Here is a 27,351-nt window from a genome sequence, read left to right as displayed (position 1 = left end):
TTTGAGTCGGTTCGATTGATCAGTCTAGTTTAGTTCGACCATCACCCCTAAATCTATCCGAAAAAAAGGTAATAATCTTTTATAAAAGCTAATAATCTTTTTGAAAATGAAATTTTACAGCGTTTTACACGGGAATGCACCACCCACCAATCTACCCCGTAAAATGTGAAGGCTTTTTAACCGTTGATTATTTCTTATCTTTTAGATCATATCATTTAAGATCTTTTCAAGTTAGGCAATTACTTGAGAGAGAAATCTAGAGAGAGAGAGAGAAAGAGAAAGAGGATGATAGGTAGAAGAACCGTATAAGAGTTAGAGAGAGAAAGAGATCTTCATTCCAACTGCAACTCACAACGCTTCTAGCAATACTCTCTCTCACCTTCACCAGGTTAGCCATCTACTTTTCTTGATTTTCATTCTAATCTTATTTCTTTACTCCTTAAAAGCATAAACCTTTTAAATGATACCGACTCAAAACCCTAATTTTAATAAGGTGATAGGTTTTTTTCAGATCCGTGAACTAATAATTTATTTTTAATCTCTTAAGATTTAGTCTATCTTTCATATGCATTTATTTCTAGGGTTTTAATCGTTTCTATGAATAACTGTTATATACCCTATGTTGTTTCTGTGGTTCATGGGTAATTGATTAGTGAAATTTGACTTATTATTGTTTAGTTTATTAGGGGTTCGTTCAGATCTTAGTTTTTGATGGTTTAGTGGATTTGGGTGTTTTTTTTTGTTTTAGGGTTTCCAAGTGAAGAAGGGTTCTATGGAAAATGGGGTAGATAGTGTTGGTAGACCTCTTGCTGAAGAAGAAACTTTGACAGCTGATGGTGGAATTTCTCAATTGAAATTGGTAGATAATGTTGTTCAGGTGTTTCATGAACGAAATGTTTCTGAAGGGGATGATGTTTTTGAGGAAGCCATTGATGGTAATCCCGAAGAAACACCTCATGCAGAAGATCATCAGAGAAAAACAGATTTAGATGAGGCTATTGCTAATGGGGACGAGATTGTAGAGAAGAAAAGTGATTTGAATTTGTTGGAAGTTAATGGAAGCCCTAATGGAGATCATACTTCTGAAATGTTTGAAGAAGCTATTGTTGAACTTGTCTCTCCGTCACTAGATACTAGTTCTGAGGTAGGACAATCAATTGTCGATGACGATAAAATGCAACCTTTGGTGGTTCCGGACTCAGTGGGAGAGGTCACTGCCAAAGAGCTAGTGGCGGCAGAGGTTAGGGTTGAAGATTCAGAGAAAGATTTTGAAGTTGCAGAGTCGGTAGCAGAGGTTAGGGTTGCAGAGCCTGTGGCAGAGGTTAGGGTTGCAGAGCCAGTGACTGATGTGCATGATGCAGGAGTCGTGGATGAGCATATTTATCAAAAAGATATTCTACCAGAGGAACAGATTGACAGTTTGACCAGCAACGTAGAAGAAGAGGTGAAGGAAGTTGCCGAGGTTATAGAGAATGGAGAAACAAAAGCGTTCAATGATGTTAGAGAAGATACTAATGGTAGTTACGATGTAAGTACCCATGAGACATCTGAAGCTATTGATGTTGATGAGGTGAAACATGGGGAGAAATCCACTGCCCCTGGTGTGGCTGATCTTTCTCCTGGTAATGAAACTAGTGAGCAGATTATATGTGAGGATGACCAAAATTGGGAATCTAAAGATACTGTAGCTTGTGAGGATACCTCTGCAAATGAAGAAGAGGTTTCGGAAACAAAAAATATTTCAACTAACTTGACTAGTTCTGTTAATGAAAAGACGTGGGATGAAGGAGTAATAAATCCTGTTGCAGTAGAAGCTATTCCTACTGACATAGATCAAAGCGTTGATGCTAAAGTTGAATCGGACTCAGAGGATGTTCAGGATCATAGTTCCGAAACTCATTCAGTTGATCAGAATGATGAAGTCGTGGGCCACATTAGTTCTGTTGTTCAAGCTGATGAGCCTGAAAGGCAAACTGAGGAAGAGAAGCAAGACTCCGTCATTAATGATTTGGGGGTGACAAGTATGACGAGGGAGACTGAAAGTCCAGTCCTGATTGAAGATGTCCTGGAGAAACAAATTGAGCAAGAGAAACAAGATTCCTTAATTAATAATCTGGGGGTTACAAGCTTGACGAGGGAGACGGAAAGTCCAGTCCTGGTTGAAGATATCCAGGAGAACGAAACCGAAAATGAGCAAGAGGAACAACGCCGCCTAATTGAAGGGTTTACAACTAAGGAGATGGAATCACTGGTCAGAGCTCTCGAAGAGCGTGAAACGAGAAATGAGCAAGAGAAACATGATCCTGAAATTGCTGAGGTAGGTGAGAGTGTGGACAAGGAAACTACCCAGTCTGTTGTTGAAGGTCCTCCCAAGATACACGAGAGAGAAACCAAGCAAGAGAAAAAAATCACGGAGGTGGAGAGAGAATCTCAGCCTGCAGTTGATCCTAGTCCTCCACCTTCACGTCCTGCTGGCCTTGGAGGTGCAGCTCCATTATTGGAGCCTACTCGTGTAGCACAACAGTCTCGAGTAAATGGAGCCTTACCACAACGTCAAACACAAATTGTTGAAGACACCACAAACGGTGAAACTGAAGAGAATGATGAAACACGTGAAAAACTCCAAATGATTCGGGTTAAATTTTTGAGACTTGCTCGTAGACTTGGACAAACTCCTCATAATGTGGTTGTAGCTCAAGTTTTATACAGGCTAGGATTAGCCGAACAGCTTCGAGGTAGAAACGCTGGTCGAGTTGGTGGGTTTAGCTTTGACCGAGCAAGTGCCATGGCAGAACAACTCGAAGCAGCTGGACAAGAACCCCTAGACTTCTCTTGCACAATTATGGTCCTTGGTAAAACAGGTGTTGGTAAAAGTGCCACCATTAATTCAATTTTCGATGAAGTCAAGTTCAGTACAGATGCATTCCAGATGGGCACAAACAAAGTGCAAGATGTGGTGGGAACAGTTCAAGGTATAAAGGTGCGGGTAATCGATACTCCTGGGCTTTTACCATGCTGGTCTGACCAACGTCAAAACGAGAAAATCCTTCATTCGGTCAAACGATTTATCAAGAAGAACCCACCAGATATTGTTTTGTACCTTGATAGGTTGGATATGCAGAGTCGAGATTTTGGTGATATGCCATTGCTTCGAACAATCACAGACATTTTCGGGCCTTCAATTTGGTTTAATGCGATTGTTGTTCTTACACATGCTGCTTCTGCTCCACCTGATGGGCCAAATGGTACTGCTTCGAGTTATGAGATGTTTGTAACTCAACGATCTCATGTAGTCCAGCAAGCTATTCGTCAAGCAGCTGGGGATATGAGACTTATGAACCCTGTCTCGTTAGTTGAGAATCACTCTGCTTGCCGAACTAATAGAGCTGGGCAGCGAGTCTTGCCAAATGGTCAAGTATGGAAGCCTCACTTGTTACTGCTCTCTTTTGCATCCAAGATTCTTGCTGAAGCAAATACACTTCTAAAGTTGCAAGATAATCCACCTGGAAAACCTTTTGCAACTCGGTCAAGAGTTCCTCCATTGCCATTCCTTTTGTCTTCTCTTCTGCAATCAAGGCCACAGGTGAAACTGCCAGAGGAGCAATATGGGGATGAGGATGGAATGGACGAGGAATTGGATGATTCATCTGATTCTGATGATGAATCAGAGTATGACGAGTTACCACCATTCAAGAGTTTGACAAAGGTTCAACTTGCGAAGCTAGACAAAGCTCAAAAGAAGGCTTATTTTGATGAGTTAGAGTACCGCGAAAAGCTTTTTATGAAAAAGCAGCTGAAGGATGAGAAAAAGAGGCGGAAATTACTGAAGAAAATGGAGGCATCAGCTAAGGATTTGCCTAACGATTACAATGAGAATGCAGAAGAGGACAGTGGCTCTGCTGCTTCTGTTCCAGTCGCCATGCCAGATTTCGCTCTACCTACTTCTTTCGACTCTGATAATCCTACTCACAGGTATCGGTTCCTTGATACATCAAACCAGTGGCTTGTTCGCCCCGTGCTCGAAACTCATGGTTGGGATCACGATGTTGGTTACGAGGGTATAAACGTCGAAAGGTTATTTGTTATTAAAGAAAAGATACCCTTATCTTTCTCCGGCCAAGTTACAAAGGATAAAAAAGAATCAAATCTCCAAATGGAATTAGCTGGTTCAGTAAAACATGGGGAAGGAAAAGCAACTTCATTAGGTTTTGATATGCAAACGATTGGAAAAGACATGGCATATACTTTACGAAGTGATACTCGATTCAGCAATTACAGACACAATCAATCAGCTGCAGGTCTTTCGGTTACGCTTCTAGGTGACGCCTTAACTGCTGGAGTTAAGCTAGAAGATAGGCTGAACGTTAATAAAAGGTTCCGTTTGGTCATGACCGGTGGAGCTATGACAGGTCGTGGTGATGTTGCATATGGTGGTAGTTTAGAAGCAACCTTGAGGGATAAAGATCATCCATTGGGCCGAACACTTTCTACTCTTGGGCTCTCTGTCATGGATTGGCATGGAGATCTCGCAATTGGATGTAACATTCAATCTCAAATCCCTGTGGGCCGGACAACAAATCTGATTGCTCGGGCCAACTTGAACAACAGAGGGACGGGCCAAGTAAGTATCCGTTTGAACAGCTCGGAACAGCTCCAGATAGCTCTGATCGGGCTGTTACCCTTGATCAGAAAAGTCGTCGGTCATTACCAACAAATGGTGAATGGAGAAGAATAAGGAATAGGAACATCGATGCTTAAGCAGCTTATCCAGTGTACCGAAGACCTAACCAAATGTGAGTGAACTAAATCACTGATCTTTTAAGCTGTTTTTCTTCTTTCTAGTCATAAGATACTTTATCTTCTTATTTATATAATTTAGTAGTTTTTCTTTGGAATGGAATTTTTGTTCTTATTTGGTGATGATTCATCTTGAGCTTATATTGGAATTTAAGTATTTGTAATGTGTTCAGTGCCTTTTGACTTTTGCAGTTTATGCTAGTGAAAAAGATAGGGAGTTTAATAGGAGCTTTTAGATTTTTCTTAGGTTTTAATATTATAGGCTCATTGATTACACACTGATTCCATTGCGTCCGAGCCATGTGGCTCATAATTTGGCGGTGAGATCTGTCATCGGTGGTTATAGGTTAAACTTTTGTGGCTGAAGTTAGGTACTGAGGTCAGAGAGAATCCTTTTTGCGGTTATAGGTTAAACTTTTGTGGCTGAAGTTAGGTACTGAGGTCAGAGAGAATCCTTTTTGCACTCTGCAAATGGTAGATTAGGAGATCTAATTTTATTTACATGCGGATTAGATGAGTAATTATTGTGTAAATATAACTCTAGTGATGGGAAGTATCACATTATCTAAGTCCATATATTTATGTTCATAAATGATAACTTATCTTATGTTTACTCCCGATATTCTTGTATAAATGCTCTGAGAACCCATTATGCAACAAAACTATGAATATTCTTGTGTAACCAATATCGTTTTTACTATCATCGTTATTTTATGTTATTTGCAGAAGCCAGAAAGTAATCAACTAAGAGCTTTTATAAAAATTAACAATATTTACTTTCAGTAAACCTATTTTTGTCATACATATTGGTTGCATTTAATACTAAAATAGTTAGGTCGGGCCAAATTAATTTAGTTTGATTTTGTCTTAAATGTATAACCAACCTGTTCTATAGAATTAATTCCTAAACAGCCCCACTTTCGGCCCCTAACATTGTTCAGCGTTTCTACTTGTTTTTTTTTCTCTGTTATTGTTAGTTTTCCGGTTAGATTGTTTTTTTTAGCTACAATGCTATATGGTATTTAAAATTTGTTAACTTAAACTTTGACTTGAATATGTGATACATTTACCATAGAGGCAGGTCAATACTTGGTTGCCCAAGTGGTTGCTAATACTTGGTTGTTCAAGTGGTTGATAGTGTTGACATCGACGCCTTGTGGTGGGAGAGAATATCACATCATCGAGTCGAAGTTTAAGTTAACTACTTTAGCACTTTGGGCCTTGGGGACATGAGAAATTTTTCTGAGTTTTAGAAGAAAATTGTGAGTTTTATCAAATTTTCAGCTGCAACAAAATTTTTCCTTCATTTATTTAGATCTCTGTCAATCACCTTCGGTCACACCACCATCATCGACCACCACCACGGCACCACCGCTGCCTCATCTTTCCTCTCTCCCCCCTTACCTCTCATGAAAGAGGTAGTGAAAGCAGGTTCTCAAACTACTAAAGGGTACCTCATTTCTGATTGTCAGTAATTTCTTTTCGGGAGATTTTAAAAGGCCTCCCCGTTTTTGTTAAAAGGCCTCCCCATGGTTTCGTTGACTTGGTAAAACACGTTTGACTTGGCTTGGTTAAAGGGCCCCCTCTTTGAATGGGTGAAAAAAACCCCCTTTAAGGGTGTATTTTACCCACATCATTTGACCACGCCACATCATCACCTTCTCCGGCAAGGTCGCCGGCCGGCCAAATTTCCGGCCGGCGACCTTCAAACCAAAATTTTTTTTTTTTTTTTTTTCTTTCTCTCCTCTCTCTCTCTCTCTAAGAACTCCGGCGAAGGGTTCCTTCACCGGAGTTCTTAGAGAGAGAGAGAGGAGAGAAAGAAAAAAAAAAAAAAAAAAATTTGAAGGTCGCCGGCCGGAAGTTTGGCCGGCCGGCGACCCTGCCGGAGAAGATGATGATGTGGCGTGGTCCACATCACCGGTCTTGGGTTAAGTTTGACCTAACGGCGTTAACTTTGCCGTTAGGTCAAATATTGATGAAGGAGGTGCTCTTTTGTAGAGGGGGCCCTATAACCAAATGGGTTATAATGAGAGACGCTTTTAGCGGGGAGGCCTTTTAACAAAAACGGGGGGCCTTTTAAAATTTCCCTTTCTTTTCTTTTTTTTGTTTCTGATTGTCGGTAAATGAGCCAAACCCAAGTAGTCCAAGTAGTGTCAAATAAAGAAAAAAAAAAATCAAAAATCAATGTAGTTGAAACTGGGGATAATGATTTTTTTTTTGATAAAGAACTGGGGATAATGATGGGAAAAACGTATTTGAATTCAAAACCTTCTTCGTGGATTTGCAAACTCAGGAAAGCCCAGAACTTCCGAGTTGAATCATTTAAACCACCCACAACCATGTTTCGTTAAAATCATAAGTTACCTCAAGATCAATGATGAACACCAATTGTAACATAAAGTGTAACATCTCATGTTTTCGGTTAAAAAAATAAAAGACTACGGTTAGAAGAGGGACTATTTGGCATTAAAAAAAAAATGTCAAATTGGGGGGCTGAACGGTAATTAAGGGAGATTGAATTAATTAGATTTAAATATATAGGGACTTATTGGTGAGATGTATGTAATGCAGGACATAAAAATGATCAAGTAACCTGGCCACTTAGTATAGCGACACGTGGCAGCCAAGTTTTGTTTAAAAGACTGCATGTTACCCACGTCACTATCCAAGTCCCACTTCTTTACAAATCCAATTTTCATTCTTTTAAACCAAATACCTAAACAACAGTACGGTGAGAATGGATTGGGATTTTTAAAGAGGCGAAATGGTTCGAATGTTCCGTCGTTGATTTCTTCGCGTTCGGTCATCGGAATTTAATGAAACTTCTTCCAGGTAAATCTATTCGATTCGTACTACATATTTAGCGGTTCCGAATTTTCAATTTCGTCCGAATTTGGTGGTTTTATGATAACTATTTTGTATACAGTATAGTTGTACTAATTTCGTTTGGGATCGAAATTTGGAACTATTTAGACGATTATTATTCGATTTCTTCTAATGGTTTATGTTCAGGATCATGTTTAGAATGTTATGGACTATTTTGGGGTGACCATATATAGACGGGGTGCTGTCGAATTATTTTACGGCTCGAATTTCATATTTGGACTAGTTTTTGGAATAAATTGGAATAGAGATAGTTACCCGAATTTTGTCATATTTTATAGGAATGGACAGTTTCAACTATAGATGTATATGGGGTGGTTCATTATATGATTTGTCAGCTTATGGAGACACTTGAAGTCTTCCGAAGATAGCGAATTTGCTTTTGAGTTTTCATTGTTTTGTTTTATTTATCGTTTTTGTCGTGCAAGGTTCTTCGTTTAGAACCTAATGTTTCTTTTCGATTTTGGTTATTCTTCCTTATCCCAGAGTATGCGAATGAGGAGGAATTTGGTCGTCTGGTAGGCGGGAGGTCTTTGGTTATGCAAGGACTGAGGTAGGGGTTCTGAATCCTTTATCCAGCATGGTTTTATAGATAATGAATATGCTAGATTATACAGTTATATATGCGCCATTATAACTAGAGTTTAGGTAGCATGAAACTCGATTTATGTGATGAACTGAAATATGCTTGAAATGTTTTGATGCGATATGAGAAATGTTTTCGAACTGATTTTACGATGATTGTGAACTACTGGGATTTTCTTGTATGTACCCGACTGCGGATTATGTCAACCTACGGGCACGTAGCCATTGAGGGTAGGATGACATGTGGACACGGTTGTGATCCGTGTGAGACCGGTGAGGTGGGCGACACTAGTCATGAGACCTGTGGGAGTAGAGTGCTTCACTTGCTGGCCATTGGTGCTCGTGCCTCCAGCTCGAGGCTCAGGGCCGTACACCCTGACCGCTCGCCTGGGAGGTGACATTGATTGGGAATCCCTCTGCTTTGTGGCGATATGACTCTTGGTTGTTCCACTTCCGTGTTTGATAAGATAATGAATCGAATATGAATATTGGTTTTGATAAATGAATGAAACTGATTTTGAAAGATTGCATTAGATGCATGACAGGGTACCGAAGAGAATGAGGTTCAGGTCCTTCCATGGGTATTGGGGGACGGCTCTCTTATTCGAACTCGGTGATCTAAAACGTATTTAGATACTTAAGGTATATATGTATCATGAGGTAAACTCTTCAATGATTGCGGAGTCCCTTAGTGGGAGAGGGGCTTACCGGCTAGGGGTAAGTCTCTTTCTCGAGGAGACGTAGTGCATTAGCTAGTGCCATAAATGGGCTGGTACTATCTAACGCACTCTAGGTTCTCCTGAGGTACTCTCCTCTTATTGGGAGCGCACCATGGGTGGGCAGCTAATCACTGCTATTGCTTGCTAGATTAAGGAAAATGGTTTTGTATATAGTATATACAGTAAATGGTTTGATAACTCGTTTTGTCATGATGTTTACAACTTATTAAAGGAACTTTTGAAAACGTGATGGGTTTTGGATTGGTCTTCTACCAGAATAACTCGTGTCGGTGAGTATTCTGACCCCCTACCAGTTGTTAGTGTGCAGGTGCTTGGTTGTAGCCTCGAGGCGGAGTTGTATTCCAGCCGGTGATCTTGTCTAACGAGGCTAGAGGTGTTGCGTCGTTTTCTTTGGTTTTTGCTTATATGTTTTTTCGTTATTTCCAAGTTATGTATTTATTGCAGAAACCAAACTCTAAAATGTATATATATAACACTTAGAGTTGTTTATAGGTTGTATCGTTGTGTAAGAGGCTTTTATAGTTCTTTTTGTGGTTCGGGTTTCGACCCGAAACTGAGTTGAGTTGTTTAGCTTCCGCTTAATAGTTTATTCTTGTTTATGCGAATGTATGGTTTGCATGACAGGTTTTGCAGGTGCGACCGGTTCGATTTACAGAGGAGACTCTGCCGGATTTTAGTCTCGTCTGTGAATTGCCGGGGCGTGGTCGTGTCTATTTTGGGACACGGGGCGTCACATAAAGGACCGGACGAAAATATGTCACCGCACAATTCACCCATTTTGTCCACATTGGGAAACCTTAGTCGAAAGAGTATGATCTGCCTCTTTCAAAAACAGAGGCCGTGATCACTAATATTTCATTGATCCTTCAGGCAGATAATGGGATATGATGAGTGGTCAAAACTCACTATATTGTGAGATGGGTGTCCGCCCAAGCCTGGTTACGACAAATTGGGCACCCTCTTCCTTCACCAATCTGATCCCTGTCCCACCCCCCCTCCAAATCTAATTACAAAATTTTTATCCTTCACCACATTTGGATACTTCTTGTCTTTCTACTTCTTCTCCCTTTATAAAATCAAGAGGTTGTTCGACACAAACCTCTTGTCCAAAAATGCAGATTTTACATTCATTTGGAAGATGTCTAATTATTTTGAGTTGCAAGAGATATAATTAGACGAACCATATGAAGTCTAGAGACAGGAGAAAATACTTCAGTATAATCTTCTTCTTTTTGTTTATAACCTTTTGCTACAAGCCTAGTCTTGTACTTGTTGATATAGCCATCCGGATTAATCTTTGTGTTTATGAATTCATTTCGCACCAATTTGAATTCTTGTTTGGAGGCAAATCAGTAAGCTCTCATGTTTCATTTTTTTCAATTGATTTTATATCTTCATCCATGGTTTTTTGCCATTTCTTTTCTTTCGATGCATCATCACAGAAAATTGGATGTAAACCTGCAAAGAAAGCAAAAAAATATAGCATTAATTGGATCAATAGGATTAGTTGAGTCACAAATTTCTTTCGAACTCCTTGTCTTCTTTGGCGGTGTACTTTGAGATAAATCATCATTAGATTGAATATTAGAAGATGAAAGGAGTTCACTGGAAAAACGGATTTGAACCAAAACAATTCAAAACCTTCTTCATCGTGGATTTGCTGACACATGAAAGCACAGAACTTCGGAGTTGAGCCGATTAAACAACCCAACACTAAATTTCATTAAAATCACAAGTTAACTCAAGATCAAGGAGGAGCACCCATTGAAACATTGTCAATGCACAATTCACACATTTACTCCCACATTGGGAAACTAAGTCGAAATAATATGATCTGTCTCTTACTAAAATAGAGGCCGTGACTTCTAATATTTCATTGATCCTTCAGGCAGATAATGGGATATGATGAGTGGTCTAAACTCACAATGTTGTGAGATGGGTGTCTGCCCAAGCCTGGTTACGACAAATTGGGCACCCTCTTCCTTTACCAATCTGATCCCTATCCCACCCAACCCCCTCCAAATCTAATTACAAAATTTTTAGGCTTTCACCACCTTTCACTCTCACAACTGGCCACTATATATATATTTTTGTATGTCTCAGATCCAAGGCCCACTATATATGTTTTTTTTCAGATCTAAGGCGAAGAGAGACGTCCTTCATCTTCGTTGGAAACCATCTCGAGGAAGCCGTAGTTGGAAACCCTCTTTGAGGTTCCCTTTGCCTCAGAAGAAAGGAGTTCCGGCAAATTAATAGGTAGTGGTCGGAGGTGGTGGTGGTCGGATGTGAGAAATGAATAGGGGGGTAAAAACGAAAGTCTTTATTCACCTCAGACTATTTAGGATGCCTGAAAGCCGAGTCCAATTTTTAATATCAAGCTCAAGAGTTTGTTATACTCAAGGAGAAGCTCGTCATTTATATTGTATCTCGTCCAACGACAACTACATCCACTAAACAGAAAAAATAAAATTGTTCTTGAATCGCTCGGTAATCCTTCCTCAGAAATCTGATGTCGAGTTTCCCCTTTGTATGTTTTGGCCACCCTGAATATGAAGGAAGGAAAATGTTAGATTAAGATGAAAAAAATACATAGTGGACCTAGTGTTTTTGAACTATGAATATAAGGCTGAGTTTGTGTTACTGTGAGATGCAAATGAAGCAACTTACTGTTCTCTTCCTGGCAGTTGTTAACCTCCTGAAGGTCGATGATCTTCCAAGAGTTGGAGCTCTTGCAAGTGTTGAAGCAGCAGCTGCTGCAACCACTCGTATTCTGCGTAAAACATAACTCATGTTAATGTCATTAGCCACTTACAAATTCATCTTCACAACTACTAGTCTATCATCCTATATTACCTTTTATGAACATCAACGAATTCATCGGTCTCATCTACAATCTCCTCCTAGCATTGGTAAAAGGAGCTCCATATTAGATAATTATAATATTCTTAGCCTTCAACAATCTAAACAGAATAATGAGAGGATTAAAGAGCAAACTTGATTACTTGTAGAAGTTCTTCAAATACATCTTCTAGGGTAATAATGCCAATTACTTCCCCATCTTCTATATCCTCTGTTAACTCGCTCTTTGTTAGTGAAGAAGAGACTTGTTGATTTATACTGTCAAAACTTGGTTCTGATTCTTCATCGACCTTGGCAAGCAATGGAGTGGTTAACTTGAGATTCTTACTGTATTCCTCGCTTTCATTTGGTTTCTCTTCATCACCACCCGATAAAGGCTTCTTGGTTGTTTCTTTAGCTTTCACCACAGCTGCCATATGACTGCCTCCCTTTTGAAATTCATTCAGCATATCATATAGAGGCATGTTTGCTGGAACCCTGGAGAATTTGTAATTGTGAATGTTAATATCGTGGTATTTCGCCAAGGTGGTTAGTTGAATAAGCTCACCTTGGAACATTCCGAATTGGAATCGCACGGATCGGAGTTTCTTCGTGAGCCTCTACTGTAATAAGACTCTTCACCTAATCGGTGAAAAGGTCAGAGTATATGAAAAAAGAGCAGTTATTACTCAACATTCTTCAATCACTGGAAATATATAATACAAGGATCGAAATGACAAGCCTTAAATTGATGAACTCACAAGTAGAACTCCAACAATGTTACTTGGGTTACCAGAATAGACAGGAACTCGACTATGTCCCTTAGCGAGAATACTTCTAAGTGCTTCTCTGCAAATATTATTTACAAAACAAACACTTCATGGATATCTGGAAAGTACAATCTAGCTTGAATCTCATACATATACCATAAAACATCATAGTAGAATTTGAAATATATTAGCTAAACTTACCGGTTCAATTTTGTGTTCACGTCTAATGAATATGTTGACTCAATAGGAGTCATAGCCTCCTCTGCAGTCTGTACACAAAAATTACAACTTTCACACTCAGAGAATCCAACAAATACGTATTATATACTAAATAGAACACATTTGAAACAAGTTTCCGTCTGCAAAGAAAAGCAATACAGTTATATTGTCGCATACCTTTGCAGTTAAATCCAACGCCCCACTGATAATTGTGGCCTCGTCGTGAGTTAGCTCACCACCCTTCCCAGCCTAAATTGAAGAAATAACAGTTGAAATTTTGCACCGTCTAGTGCTATCACATAATCGATGATTGTAGTATGATTACCTCTTTGCTGTGGATAGATACAAGGGCTTTCAACTGAGCGCGCCGAAATAGTACCTCATTATGTCCTAGCAGCCAATCTAGAACCTGAATATCCATTAGAAAGTCAAGAACCAGCTATAGCTAATCACACTCTTCTTTCGATTTGACATTCACAAACTATAACTCATTAGTAACCACCGGGATGGCGAACCAGTAACACCACACAGGTTAAGGCTTTGGAATTTTATGGTATAATGGAAACTGCAACTGAACTTACCTTGCCCATAGGGTAAGCTATCGGATAGCAAATTATCATAAGAAAGCGAACAAGCCATAAGAAATTTGCACCAACGGCTAGTCCATATTTAGTACATAATGCTTGTGGAATGACCTAAAGAAGATGGTAAATTAAGAATATAATCAAATTCACTTTCGACTTTTCGAGCAAATAAGCTATTTATTTGATAGACAAAGTATAAATTTAAACGCGATTATCGTGGAAAAGGAAGCCTAACCTCTCCAAAAACAAGAAGGAAAGTCACGGACAGTACTATAGCAAGAACTGGATTGAAAATTTTATCAAGAAATATAGGAAGAGCCTGCACATAATAAGCAAAGATCATGTGAATTCTCATTTCAAAGGGGCTTAACCAAGATTTATTACACTTCAATAACCAAATTGACAAACTAAAAAGTTACCTCCATGGCACAAGAATTACAGAGAAGCAAAGTGACAAGAAGCTGGTGTTGCTTTTGAAGGACTGGGCCAATTGCAGCTGCATTAAGAAATATAGACACATGGGTAAGTGAGAGAAAGAAAACAGAGAGAGTTTTAGTGAGTGAGAGATAGAGAGACCAGCTTGGTTCTTCTGGGTGGGGGTTCCACTCTGTTGGAGGACTTCAAGCTCGACGAGACCAAGCGACATCAAACCCAGAGTAAGACCAGACATGAGTCCCCCAAAAAGCACTAAGAAACATGATATCCCTGCATAAGTGAACCACCAAAATGATCCCACCATGATTTCATCATCACCATCATCTTTCATTTGGTGACCACTAGCACCACTGCTTATCATCATCATCCCAGCTGCCATCAAGGAAGTAACTACCCACATCTTAATTTCTCTAAGCTGTAGTAGATGGAAAAGAAGAGAGACAGGAGAGAAGAAGAGCTGACTCCTACTCTGTATTATTCTAGTTGTTGATTCAATTTTGAATCAAAATTTGACAAGTAATAGACTTGTTGAGGTGGAGGACTTCATCTATTAGTGTCTTTTTTTCACTTTTGTCATTTGTTAGGTACTGTACAAACTCAATTATTCATGCCATAAGGCCCACAACAAATTCCTCATTTGAGAGTTTTAGTCTGTTTTTGTAATAGTACTAAATGGAGGAGCAGATGATTTATTTAGGCAAGGAAAAAAATGTAATATGATGATCCACTTCTGTTTATGAAAGAGATGACCACCCACCCAACCACCCCTTAGTTAAAAAAAATGATTTTCCTATCACGTTTCAAGTTCTAAAAATATAAATACTTTTTGTTTTTAGACTTATTAGTGTTGGTGTAATCAGTGAAGGTAGTTTCAACATCACTTGTCACAAATATAAAAAGATTGTGTGACCTTTTTCATGGATTCTAAAGATTTAAATCAGTTTATTACTAGTAATACTATGGTATCTCAATCAAATGAGTGAGAAATTATTTCTCATATGCGCTTCTCACTATTTATTTCCCGAGAGATTACCCTTCTTCGAATCACAACTTCAAATTTATTTTGAGCTGATTTAAATTGGTTTTAATACGTCAGACCTTTACTTGCACATTACTCTTTTTTAGGGATTTCTTTACTCTTCTAGAATTTGTTTTAGGGCGGGCGGAGGAGCTAGCTAAAACATAGTAGTAGTATTTAATAATTATTATCCCGTTCTCCTACTCAAAGGAAGAAATTCCATCCAGTCAAAAAAGTCGGTGGTGTCATGAGGTTGGGTTTAGAGCCCTAAAAGTTGCCGGCATCAAAGGATGTGATAATTCTTGGAGAAATCCTCGTGGTAGTGGATGGAATTCGAGAACCATGATCAAGTTGAAGCTGAGATTCTAACTCATCCCACTTACAAGTTACAGAGTGTTGTTGTCCCACCTTGGAGTTGCTTTTCCACCTATATTTCTACACTAGTAAAAATTATGTAAAAACTGTCAGACGTGTACACGTAGATGCAAGAAAAATGTCTTCTTGTCGGACAATTATTCCAGCGGCCGAATATCGGCTAGAGTATGTGTTCATATAGAATTTTGAGAAAAAGTGATACGTGCCGGGCAAAACATCACGGTGGTTCATGTAAAAGACCCATACATCTTTTACAACTTCATGTACCATATTAAACAACTGTTAGATTAAATCAATTAAGCAAGATATGTACATTTGATATTTGATGAGAACTAAAAATGATAGATCCAACAAAGAGGATTTGGCCTTCGTGCTACATAAGGGTGTCCGTGTACAGACTTTATCAAAATTTGATAGTTTTGCGGTGAGGCTCTGTGAGGTGAGCTCTTTCGTAGTAAAGACTGCTTTATTATTATTATTCAACTCTGGATGTCTTACATATATTTTAACAACTACAATCATAATGCCGATAAGAATAAAATAAATATAAGAGTCAAACGTGTTTGAAGATACATGGGATTTACCTCTGGCTTTGAGGGTTTTCAAGGGAAAAATGTCACACTCCCAACTCTTACATTTTCTTCCCAAGTAGAGGTTCACCGAGATTTCCTTGTTTTGATGAAGTTGAGTCCTCGGCACCAGATCTTTTTGAAACTTGTCCTTGCACGTTTTGACCACCCTAAGATACAAAAGTGTCAGCTCCAGAATAGAGATCGATAATCAGGTAGAGTTTAAGGATAACAATTAACAATCTCACCACATTGTTCTCATCTTTAGAGTTTCGAAAGAGATATCATTTGAAAAAGTAAATCTGAAGATTTTATGATCAACTTACAGCTGCTCCTTTGTGCTGTGCAGTAATTAGCTTTCGGATAGATGGGACACGAGCAACTAATGAAGCTGCTGCAGCTGCAGCCACTCGTATTCTGTATAAAATTAACAAGAGACATGTTAATGACTATGGCATTATCAGCTCATTTTTCCGTGGTTTACTAGCAACGTACCTTCTATGGACATCAACGTATTCATCTGTCTCGTCAACAATCTCCTCCTGACATTGGTGAAAAAATAACAATCACGAATTGGGTTACTAGGAAGAATATAACCATCGGAATTACAAAGAGAATGTAGGAAACAGGGGGCTTATGTGTATTAATAGCCTCCATGGTCAAGTTGCTCATTGATCTCCAGCACCCAATCTTTTGGGGCACGTCTTCTTCAGAATATATAGAAGGATCAGTATTCGGGTGATGATATAGTTAAAAGATGCATCTAATGTTAGTTTCCGAAGAACTGGATCTAGCTAGATCTCATGCTAAGTGTTGTGAGATAGACATGAACCAAGACTCCAACGACCAGAATTCAGGTGATGATATAGTTAAAAGATGCATATAGTGTTACTGAGTTTCCGAAGAATTGGATCTAGCTAGATCTCATGCTAAGTGTTGTGAGATAGACATGCATCAAAGAGTCCAAACGAAAGAGCATGCATTTGTAAGAGGAAATAACAAGGGCTGTGAGAAGTGGATTACTTGCAGAAGTTCTTCAAACACATCCTCTAAGGTGATAATGCCAATGACTTCCCCATCTTCAATGTCATCGGATGAATGAGGCAAACCACTGTTCATCACACTATATCTTGGAGAAGATGTTTGTTGACTTGCATATACTGAATTTGGAAGCCTCTCGATGTCAACGATAGTGCTTTCTGATTCTTCGTCTTGCGTTGGAAGCAAGGGTGTAGTTAATTTCAGGTCCTTACCAAATGCCTTGCTTTCACTTTGTTTCTCTTCAACAACACTTGGTGAATGATTCTTGGTAGTTCCCTTTGTCCTCACAACAGCAGCCATATGACTGCTACCCTTTTGAAATTCATTTAGTATGTCATACAGAGGCATGTCAGCTGGAACCCTAGGAAAAAATTGAGGCAGAATGTTAATCTTGCGCAAAGATAAATCAAACAAGAGGTAAAAGGAAAGTCATTCTATCAGCACACCTAGGAACTCTCCGAATCGAAACAGCACTGACGGGGGTCTCTGTTTCAGCGCGTACAGTAAGAAGACTTTTCACCTGATCCCGCAAAGAGCAAAAAGGAAAGAACAGTAAAACCATTCTGTTGTCAACTAATATTTTATAATAGAAATTACACCAACATACAATATCCCGTTACGAGAAACCTTTGATTCTTGTACCTACCAATAGCAGCCCAATAATGTTTCTTGGACTCCCAGAATAGACAGGAACTCGACTATGTCCCCTCGCAAGAATTTTTCCCAGTACTTCCCTGTGGTATCAGCAAACTCAACCTTTCAGCTATCGTTCTCATAAAGCTAGTGGGAACTAAGACCAATTATAATAGCTCAAACATAAACCTGATTAATAGTAAATATGAACTCTCAGTTTTAACAAAGTCATCCATCTGTGGTTGCTATATGTTTCAGAATATTTGGTTGATAAGTTTTTGACATTTATAATCCTAAACAGGTGATCAAAAAGATCTTAAACCTTGACGAAAGAGCATCTCTTCTGAAAGTATGCGACTGACGACCAAATTGATGACTGCTTCAAATGATAATTACATGTGTACTTTTGGCAAAATGATAATAAAGAAGAGTAAAGCATATACTCCACTGTTTACTTGACTGCCATAGAGTATGTGCAATTGGGATCGAGCAGTATCTGTGTTCGGAATTATGAGAGTTAAGATGTGAAAGAGTAGGGTGAGTTTTTTTTAGAGAAACTCACCAGTCCAATTTGGAGTTCACGTCTAACGAAAATGTTGACTCAATTGGTGTCATAGCCTCCTCAGCAGTCTGTTTACCGCAATGAGAATTTTTTAATCCATAATATGAAATGATCATATTTAAATATCTAGAAACATGTTAATATTGCAGGTATTATGCTTCGAGGAATTATCTTGTGATTGTTGAGGTAGGAAGATCCCAAGATTTAAGAGAACTTGGTTAAAGCGTTATCCATGAGTAAATCATTCTTCTATTAAGGCACTAAGAGAAACGTAGATATACTAACCTGCGAGATTTGTATAAAAAACAACTCAAGCAGATCAGAACTAGCTGTTGGTAATTTGGTATAACTACAAAAACATGTCATAGTACTTTGAAATCATGCACCAGTTCCAGATCCAGTATATTGGGTGGTTCCGATATGTTTCAGGAATCGTAACTAAATGTTCGGTTTTGGTGGTGATCATAATGCAACTCCTCTTCAGTATTGGCATTATCTAACAATATTATATTTCTCGTAACAGTTTGGTTGGAATGTCGTGTTTCAATTTATTGAAATTTGGTCAAGCAAGAGTTTCGCCTAGGTCCTAGGATGCATATACTGTTAAGAATTTTAACTAATTTAGTTAAATCGCCTAAATCATGTACAACAACTGAGTGATATAGTTCAATGGGACTAAGATAGTACGATATCTAGGAGTAAAAACTACTGAAAGATTTATGTCGAGCGCTAGGCACCAGAAATAAAATGATTTTATGAACAATTATTTCAGTCCTCTTCACGCACTCTGTACTTTTCCTGTTTTGAATTCAAACAACTGAAACTTTCGGAGGCTTACATAGCAAAAGCGAGTCATGCATTTGCAACCAGATTTCTTAATGAAGAGAACAAAATAAACATATGCAGCCTTCAATAAGTTTGTGATTACTTAGAATGTATACCTTCTCAGTTAAATCCAGCGCCCCACTAATAATTGTTGTTTCGTCATGGGTTAGCTCACCGCCTTTCCCTGCCTAAATTGAAATAAACATAAAAATATAAAAGTTCTGTAAGTACTTTGGTAAGTCTGTCAAAACCTTACGTCATTGATATACATGACATATGCTTCCAAACTTGAGAAGACTTACATCTTTTCCATGAATAGAGACAAGAGCTTTCAACTGAGCCCGTCGAAATAGTGCATCATTATGTCCAAGTACGTAATCTAGAACCTGAAGAAGCACTAAAATTAACATCCCTATGACTTTCCATGAGGTGCGAGCTGAAATATCACATCATTCCACTAACATGCATCAAACAATAAGAAGGAAATAAGGGCTTCAATATATAACATCCTTTGGATCATAGAAGTATAAAACTAATCGATCTACGACAATAGCATCAAATACGGTCATAGACTCATAAAGTGAGTCTTTTTTTTTTAAGGAAGACCAGATATTATTAAAAATGAAATGGAGAGGTGAGTCTTCAGTTTCACACTCTAAATTATTACATTACTTACAATCTTAATAGACACGTTACTCGTAAAAGTTACCAAAGATCGAAGGATAAGAATCTGAACGGACACTAAAATAACTACAATTGCTATATTTCTTTGACTCAAACATTTGAGTAATACTTAAACTTAAATCCCTTCATGGTTCCAATATTTTCTTCAATTGTAGTTCCCGAATTTCAAGTTTATTTGTTCTTGTATATTTTCTAGGTACTTTATGTATTGTTAGGTTCATGTTAAACAAATGAAACGAAAAAACACGTTAATCATTTGGTTCTACTGAACTCCAAGGTTTCTTATGACCCATAAAATAAACCAAAAATATGAACTACCGACGCAGATTACCTTTGCAATAGGATATGCTATTGGATAGCATACTATCATCAGAAAACGAACAAGCCATACGCAATTTGAACCTACAGCTAACCCGTATCTTGTACAAATTGCTTGTGGGATAACCTGAGAGAACAGATTGAAAAATAATCAAATTGACTCCCGTCAAAGTAAGCCATCTAGTCAACAAATTAAAACATGATAGGTGAGTAGAAACTTACCTCTCCAAATGCTAGAACAAAAGTTACGGACATAACAATAGCAAGAACTGGATTAAAAATCTTATCCAGAAAGAGAGGAAGAGCCTGCACATAGAAAGTAATGCTGAAATCAGATCAAAAGTAACTACACTGTTAATCCATGATTATAAGTTAAGATTTAAGAAGCTATATTTTCTTTTTGTTCGGTACAATTTGGCATCCGAAACACTAAGACATCTGAATCAATATCTAGTGAAGTTGCGAAGGAAATTAGGGTACCTAAAGAAAGCTGTCAATATATTCAAAATTCTATGTATTGTGCTGTGGACTATCGATTTCATGAAATACACTAAAGTCATGGGGTATTCTGAATTATCTTCTTTAGTCTTTTATGATTGAAGTTTTCAGTAATCCTGAAAAAAATGTAAAATTTGGCAAAGATGAATGTGAATCAATTACCTCCATAGCACAAGCATTACAAAAAAGCAAAGTAACAAGAAGCTGGTGTTGCTTTTGAACTACTGGAATGATAGTAGCTGCATAAAGAAAGATTAATATATATATATATACTGAGTCAAAATCAGCAATTAGATAATATTACAAACTTTGAACAAGATTTGAACTTAAAAAGATTATCAGTTCAATTCAATTTCGTAAACAATGTTACTAAAAGATCTAGTCCAATCATCAACATCGGCCAATAAACCCTAAAACATGAACTTGCACAACTGATGCCAAGTCAAAATTTCCCAATTTCTTACTAATCAAGCACAGAAACACTGTAATTTTTAGGTAAAGAAAGAAGATAAAAGAAAAGAAACCTGCTTGCTTCTTCTCGGTTGGGGTTCCACTTCTCTGTAAGATCTCAAGCTCGACGAGACCAAGAGACATCAAACCAAGAGTAAGACCAGACATAATTCCTCCAAAAACAACAAGAAAGCATGAAAATCCAGCATAACTGAACCATTTTAACGATCCAAATGTCGCTTCCTCTGTTTGAAGAAAGAAATCTCTGGTTACTATACCAGCTACTGTTAGGGCATTCATGAGTAACATCTCTCTCTCTCTACTTTCCCCAACTAAACTAGCAGATGATAGAGAGAGAAAGAGGATCTGATAGAGAGTGTTGTTTAATTATCAAACTTGATTCTTGTATTATTATTTTTAGTCTTCCCGCTGAAAATTTGAGATGATCGGGTGATCTAGAAATACGATTGTTTAATTGCGAGATTAAGATGATGACAAAATGGACTAGTGACACCGACGAAAATGGTTGGTGCCTAGACGTTTGTTTAGTTCTATCTGTGTTGCCTTAGAACGTGCCACCTGTTTTTGGCCATGTCATCAAGTACGTGTACACGTCATCTATCCCCGTGCTTGTTAATTCATTGGTTGTTCATTTCGGGATGAGAAATTCGGTCGCCACCTACCACAAGTGTTGCGTACACGTTTGAATCTCCGTCGGAAGTGAAGGCTTTCATTTAAAACAAAAGCATGTTCGACCGTTTGACGGGCCACGGTAAGAAAACTCTAAAAATTCTAGTTATTTATATTTTTTTTTCTTCCGATAAAGAACTAAAAATAATTCTACTTAATACAAATGTTGCTCTTGAATTCAGGAGGAAAAAAATAGTTACAAGAACAACATTGCTTTGAATGTGATGTTATCAAGATACCAAAAGATCTCCATCAATACAAATCCATGGTTGAAGGCAATGCTTTGAATGTGGTCTTCACGTGCTCGGTCTCTGAAAAGGATTTATCGTAGAGGATCAGACCAATAATATTTGAATTTCGACATAAAGGATACCTTATAGTTCTCGACGGATTGTCGCGTTTCTTTTTGTCCTCTGATGTGAATAAGTTTGCACATTTATTATCACATGGAAATTTTGGGAACACTTATGATATACCCAACATTGCTTTTACACTTTCTGATTAATAAAATTAGGCAACCCTATTTTCATATATGAAAAATAGTTAAAAAACAAAGGTTTTCATTGGTTAAAAAATCAAAGTAATATTTGAAGAGTCTCGAGAAGCCACTCTAATTTCTCAAGAGTGTCCATATTAAATGTTACACGTCATCATCGTAGAGTGTCATATTGGAGAAAGTTTATAACAAAATATCTAAAAGTTATAAGTGACATTCTAGGTCTTTGGAAGCAAACTTGAAGAAACCACAAAAAGTACGGAGAATGTTATCGCAATAAACACCCTCACTAAAGGAAAGCTAATGGAGATAATCAGTTAGTTATGTCCCTTCCGTCGACGGGTTCTCTGCAACCATAAGAGCATCTCCAATGCGACATTCAAGCTATAAATGTTAGAGTGTCACACGGGATTTTAAAAGTTCTTCCTCAAAAACCATCTCCAATGCAAAAAATCAACTTAAATACAGGATTTTAAAGTTCTTTCGCAAAAACCATCTCTAATACAAAAATCAACTTAAATCTCTAAAATGATGTAGCGTAATTTATTATACCTTAAGAAGACATTCTAAAGCCAGAGGGTCCTCTTAAGGATCTCCAAGTGTCAGCTACTACAATTTGACCTCCAAAGACACTTGCTCGTTTTACCATCTGAACCTCCATTAACTTAAACCAATTTCATCGAAACTCCAATCGAGCATATGTCATTCATATGGATAGATTTGCTTAGCTCTAAATTGAAAAGCTCAATTAGACAAATGTCGTATCTATGTTTTGAATTTGACGAGTCAAACTAGTAACTCAAAATTTTCAACAAAAAAAAAAAAAAACTAGTAACTCGAATTTCATCAGTTTCCGCATCACCCGCCTTTAGGACCTAATTAATAAACTCATGAACTCTCACATAAGCCACGCCCCGTAAAACTGCATGAATGGAGAGGATCACTTAAATTGAATCATGCCATATAGGTCTGCCCACGAGGGAGACGTGGGCTTGAATCTTACTCATCAAAAATCTAGAAAACTAGTAGATAAGATGTAATTGATTAATGGAATCTCACAACTAAACCTAAGAGCATTACTGGTAAAAGCATTGATCCATCCGGTAGTTAATTAGATACTATGAGTGGTTAAACCTCACAAAATGTGTCCCATACGCGTTAGCCAAAGCCTGGTTACTATAAATTGAGCACTTGTCATTTTTTTTTACCTGTTTTTATCCCTATTTTGGATGTAAACCCTTGTGTGATACCATGAGACAGGAGAACAATTAATCAACTTCATTAAAATCGACAGCAGGTTAGTTCATGATCAAGTGACGACGCTTACGTTCTAAATCATTAAAACTATATTGTGATGATTTTGTCACACGGAGCACCTGTAAAAAGAATATGGCTACCTAAAGGGTCTTGGATAAAATAAGGCTGTTTGACATTGGCACATATTGTCCCACACTGATCAAGTAGGTTAGGAGGAAATTAAGCTGGCTCTTGTGAAAGGGGAGACAGTGAATTACAATTTTCATTGATCCTTCAGGCAGATAATGGGACATGATGAGTGGTCAAAGCTCACAATAAATATTGTGTGAGATGGGTGTCTGCTCAAGCCTGGTTACGACAAATTAGGCACCCTCTTCCTTCACCAATCTGATCCCTGTCCCGCCCAACCCCCTCCAAATGTAATTACAAAATTTATCTGGTAGAAAACTGTAGGAAACAAGTAATGAAAAATTGCCGACAACTCTTGGTTGGGGCTATAAGAGGTTTAGTTTTCCACGAAATACATTCTAGATTACTATTTGGATTGGCTAATGAGTTCATTTGAAATTCAGAAAATTGTGAAGCATTGAATTGACAAATCATTTTGATTATTGATAAGTGGTACGAGATAAACGGATAAGTGAATTGGTTAACAATAACTGGCTTCGCATCTATCTCTATTAAATCACAATATTAGAGGATTCTTAACCTAATGCAAATATAATTGTTCAGAATCTGTACATTTAGTCCCACACTGCAAAACTAAGTTCAGAAAAGTATTTTCTGGTTCTTATTAAAACAAATGAGTCTAATCACAGGAATCATTGATCCTTCAGGCAGATAATGGGATATGATGAGTGGTCAAAACTCACCATGTTGTGAGATGGGTGTCCGCCCAAGCCTGGTTACGACAAATTAGGCACCCTCTTCTTTCACCAATCTGATCCCTGTAACCCCAACCCCTTCAAATCTAATTACAAAATTTTACTTACACCAATAACGTGTATTCAGATTCTTATGTTCTATTATGGTTTTGTGTAATCCTTTAGTTGTTTTATGTAGCAACATATGATGAAGATCTTCTAACTCAATAGCCTAGATAGTTTTGCTTACTCTTCCATCAATTTCATGTAGCAATGTCCAATAATGTTCGACAATGGCATCACCCATGTGCACAAATATGTCTTTGCAGTGGTTATGGCGTTATGCCATGAGTCAGCTGTTTTTTCTCTGATATATTGAAATCAGAAAATAAGTTTTTGCTTGAAAGACAAACTTTTAACCTTGATTTTAGATAGCAGTTTATTGTATTTGAAATACTAATCCTATATATTAAAACAACTCAGTCGGTTATGTGAGGTATAAGCCTGACCACCATTTTTGTTGGGAGTTTGATAGAGATCATATGATGACTGATATAAATATCCCTTCATGTAAATAGACTCAAAAGAGAAGGGTGATAGTGTCATTAATTAAATATTTTAAGTACGGTGAGGATATCCCTAAAATAACTGTTGCCTTTCTTCTCATTCTACTTTTCTCTCTCACGTTTTCTCCAACAAATCTTCCCACTAAATTATATGTTTGTGGTTGAGGGAAGTAATTTATGTAATTTAGTGGAGAGATCTATACAATAATATGTTTGTGGTCGGGGAGAAATCTATCACTTCCCTCAATCACAAACATATGATTGTATACCTCTCTTTTCTCTGTCTCTCTTATCTAAAATGTGTAAGAAGAATTTTAAGTTTTAAGTTTACACAATTTAGTTTGACGACCAAGAGTACTTTACATCTTTCAAAGGGTGCCAACATTTTGGATTAGATCAAGTTCCTGAAATATCCCAGTAAGTGAGTTGCATCGTAAAACTTCTTCTATGCAGATCAAATATTTTCGCCTTAAAGTGAGTTGCATAGCATTAACCCTTTTTTTTTTTCTTAAAAGAAAAAAGTAGAGAGAGAAAGCTAAGTTAATGACAGAGAATCCCAACAAAAAATTGTGTAAACTTAAAACTTAAAAGATAAAGAAATTGTTTGTAAATCACTGATTTGATGATGATATGAGAGTAGACAGATTTGATGTTGAATATATATTAAACTCAAACCTAATAATGAGAATCAAATTGATCCGACGAAGAATTTCGCACAATTATTGTGAAGCATCGAGATCGATGCTCTGATACCATGTCTAAGGATTGTACTAGAATGACATTTCATTGATATAATTAAGAGTTGTGTTACAATGGGTAATTATACAAGCTAATTGATGCTAATTGATGCTAATTGATACTAATTGATACTAAATGATGTGTCCAAATCATGTTATTCCATTTTTTATGATAATGTTTTTGAAGAATTAACCCCATTGTTTGGATTCAGAATATATGTTATACATAGTATCAATTCGGCAAAAACAGAAGAAAGAAGGAATCAATCCATTTTCTGGATGACATAATACTTAAGCAAACTCAATCTCAGCAGTTCGTTCGTCTTTCTTTAATCTTCGGCGGACATGTCCTCTTGTCGTTTTAAGTCTATCGTTGAGCTCCTTCAAAGGCCCTTAAGTTCCTCACAGAATTTCCCTTTTGCTATATGATAGGCGACCAACCTTTAGTTTAGATCAAGGTAGTCCATGTATAATGAACTGCTCCATAATTGAGTTTCTTAAGCGAACCAAATTGCACTGTCACCAAGAAAAACGTTTGATCAATATCGTAGTGTGGTTAATCTAGAAAAAATAAAAAACAATGACAAATCCCGTTTAAACTTAGGTGGGTTTACAATACTAATTAAATTAATTTAGATATTCAAGGAAATACATTCTAGATTAATATTTCGATTGGTTGTCGAGTTGATTTGAAAATTCAGAAAATTGTGAAGTATCAATTGGTTAAAATTGAGAAATACGGAATTGACAAATCGCTTTGATTATTGAAAAGTGGTACGAGATAAATGGAACAATGTTGGAGGATAAACCACAACTTCTTAGTATTGCTCGCACAACCTCTTAGATTTTGGAGGCGATCCACAAATGCTAGACTACAACTCAATTAAATGTTTGTTAGTTGCTGCTTCATACTGATGCTAAGCCTCCTTAACCATTGTTTCTGTTTTAGACAGTGAAGGGGTTGATGGTTGAGCTGCTTGAATGCTCTGTGAAACATGTGTTTAGAGAGGTCAATATAGTCGCGAATTTCTTAGCTCAGTCCAGAGCTTTAAAGGGGTTTGAAGTGCTGTATTGGCAGGACATGGATGGGGGACCTGAAGAAGCTTATTTCAGATGATATGGATGGTGTTCAAAGAGCGAGAGACAAGGGCTAGTGTTGTTTGTTTGTTGCTTAAAGTGTTGATGTGGTTGTTTTTGCTTTGCTTCCTGTTTGTTTTTTGAGTTCAAGTTTCCCCTAAGCCTGCTGAAAAAAAAAAAAAAAATCTAACGAAAATATTATTGTTCGGAATCCGTACATTTAGTCCCACACTGCAAAACTAAGTTCAGAAAAGTATTTTCTGGTTCTTATTAAAACAAATGATTCTAATCACAAGACTCATTGATCCTTCAGGCAGATAATGGGAAATGATGAGTGGTCAATGCTCACAATATTATATTGTGAGATGGGTGTCCGCCCAAGCCTGGTTACGACAAATTGGGCACCCTCTTCCTTCACCAATCTGATCCCTGTCCCACCCAACCCCCCTTTCAAATCTAAATTCCAAAATTTTATTTTCTGTCCAATGTGTTAAGGAGACAAAAAAACCAATGACTTTTAGCGGAGTATGATTTAAGATTAATGGACCAAAGAGGCTGAAACCTATTCTATGAACTTGTATTTAGTGGAAATTAGAACTGAAGAAATTAGTCAAGACCTAAGCTTTAGCCACCTTAGTGGGAGGGCGCCTCTGGAGAAGTTGGGGGGTGCCTAAAGTCAGAGAGGTAAGCACATAATCCCTGGGCTCGATCCACAAGTTTAGAACTAGATTTAGGCCTTGGAATAATCAGCCCACTCCTCTCTTCTTCATCTATTTCCTCAGTCTATATCTCTAATTTCTTCAGTTCTAATCGAAGGGTGTATGGAAATTAAAAAGTTAAA

At 37.6% G+C, this 27,351-nt stretch overlaps 3 protein-coding genes, 1 long non-coding RNA gene and 5 other non-coding genes across 10 annotated transcripts; 7 read left to right on the top strand and 2 right to left on the bottom strand.

Moving 5' to 3' along the window:
* Positions 1-245: 245 nt before the first annotated feature.
* Positions 246-4,961, top strand: TOC120 (translocon outer complex protein 120). The gene is made up of 2 exons (XM_086648244.1): positions 246-388; positions 749-4,961. Exon 2 carries the CDS (start codon positions 773-775, stop codon positions 4,733-4,735), a length of 3,963 nt encoding a protein of 1,320 aa, XP_086504370.1. The 5' UTR covers positions 246-388; positions 749-772; the 3' UTR covers positions 4,736-4,961.
* A 2,539-nt stretch (positions 4,962-7,500) lies between these two features.
* LOC147533679 (uncharacterized) lies at positions 7,501-9,562 on the top strand. Of its 2 annotated transcripts, XR_015228422.1 has the most exons (3): positions 7,501-7,629; positions 8,167-8,233; positions 9,299-9,562. It is a non-coding gene; the product is annotated as an uncharacterized LOC147533679 (long non-coding RNA). The 2 variants fall into 2 exon arrangements; XR_015228421.1 differs by lacking the exon at positions 7,501-7,629 and having other exon boundaries at positions 8,157-8,233.
* A 322-nt stretch (positions 9,563-9,884) lies between these two features.
* LOC147533678 (small nucleolar RNA Z279/snoR105/snoR108) lies at positions 9,885-9,987 on the top strand. Its single transcript, XR_015228495.1, has one exon. It is a non-coding gene; the product is annotated as a small nucleolar RNA Z279/snoR105/snoR108 (small nucleolar RNA).
* A 915-nt stretch (positions 9,988-10,902) lies between these two features.
* On the top strand, positions 10,903-11,005 carry LOC147533677 (small nucleolar RNA Z279/snoR105/snoR108). Its single transcript, XR_015228497.1, has one exon. It is a non-coding gene; the product is annotated as a small nucleolar RNA Z279/snoR105/snoR108 (small nucleolar RNA).
* Positions 11,006-11,311: 306 nt separating this feature from the next.
* On the bottom strand, positions 11,312-15,309 carry LOC147533676 (DUF21 domain-containing protein At4g14240-like). Its single transcript, XM_086648243.1, has 13 exons — positions 13,993-15,309; positions 13,836-13,912; positions 13,652-13,735; positions 13,414-13,527; positions 13,158-13,241; positions 13,010-13,081; positions 12,815-12,882; positions 12,605-12,692; positions 12,412-12,485; positions 12,008-12,341; positions 11,859-11,905; positions 11,673-11,775; positions 11,312-11,548 (listed from the first exon to the last, which is right to left on the bottom strand). Exons 1-13 carry the CDS (start codon positions 14,249-14,251, stop codon positions 11,504-11,506), a joined length of 1,449 nt encoding a protein of 482 aa, XP_086504369.1. The 5' UTR covers positions 14,252-15,309; the 3' UTR covers positions 11,312-11,503.
* Positions 15,310-15,691: 382 nt separating this feature from the next.
* LOC147533675 (DUF21 domain-containing protein At4g14240-like) lies at positions 15,692-21,521 on the bottom strand. The gene is made up of 13 exons (XM_086648242.1): positions 20,899-21,521; positions 20,537-20,613; positions 20,099-20,182; positions 19,890-20,003; positions 19,177-19,260; positions 18,991-19,062; positions 18,050-18,117; positions 17,501-17,588; positions 17,301-17,374; positions 16,837-17,215; positions 16,309-16,355; positions 16,140-16,230; positions 15,692-15,983 (listed from the first exon to the last, which is right to left on the bottom strand). The coding sequence occupies exons 1-13, from the start codon at positions 21,131-21,133 to the stop codon at positions 15,876-15,878; spliced, it is 1,521 nt and encodes a 506-aa protein (XP_086504368.1). The 5' UTR covers positions 21,134-21,521; the 3' UTR covers positions 15,692-15,875.
* A 2,032-nt stretch (positions 21,522-23,553) lies between these two features.
* On the top strand, positions 23,554-23,662 carry LOC147533674 (small nucleolar RNA Z279/snoR105/snoR108). The gene has a single exon (XR_015228498.1). It is a non-coding gene; the product is annotated as a small nucleolar RNA Z279/snoR105/snoR108 (small nucleolar RNA).
* Positions 23,663-24,112: 450 nt separating this feature from the next.
* Positions 24,113-24,215, top strand: LOC147533673 (small nucleolar RNA Z279/snoR105/snoR108). The gene has a single exon (XR_015228496.1). It is a non-coding gene; the product is annotated as a small nucleolar RNA Z279/snoR105/snoR108 (small nucleolar RNA).
* Positions 24,216-26,832: 2,617 nt separating this feature from the next.
* LOC147533672 (small nucleolar RNA Z279/snoR105/snoR108) lies at positions 26,833-26,940 on the top strand. Its single transcript, XR_015228494.1, has one exon. It is a non-coding gene; the product is annotated as a small nucleolar RNA Z279/snoR105/snoR108 (small nucleolar RNA).
* The last annotated feature ends 411 nt before the right edge of the window (positions 26,941-27,351 follow it).

Source organism: Eschscholzia californica, unplaced genomic scaffold (genome assembly GCF_041429995.1).
Source record: "Eschscholzia californica isolate CP2 unplaced genomic scaffold, dmEscCali1.0.p SCAF_6, whole genome shotgun sequence".
Lineage (NCBI taxonomy): Eukaryota > Viridiplantae > Streptophyta > Magnoliopsida > Ranunculales > Papaveraceae > Eschscholzia > Eschscholzia californica.
Note: the sequence above shows the minus strand (reverse complement) of the source record. Positions and strands in the feature narration are given on the sequence as shown.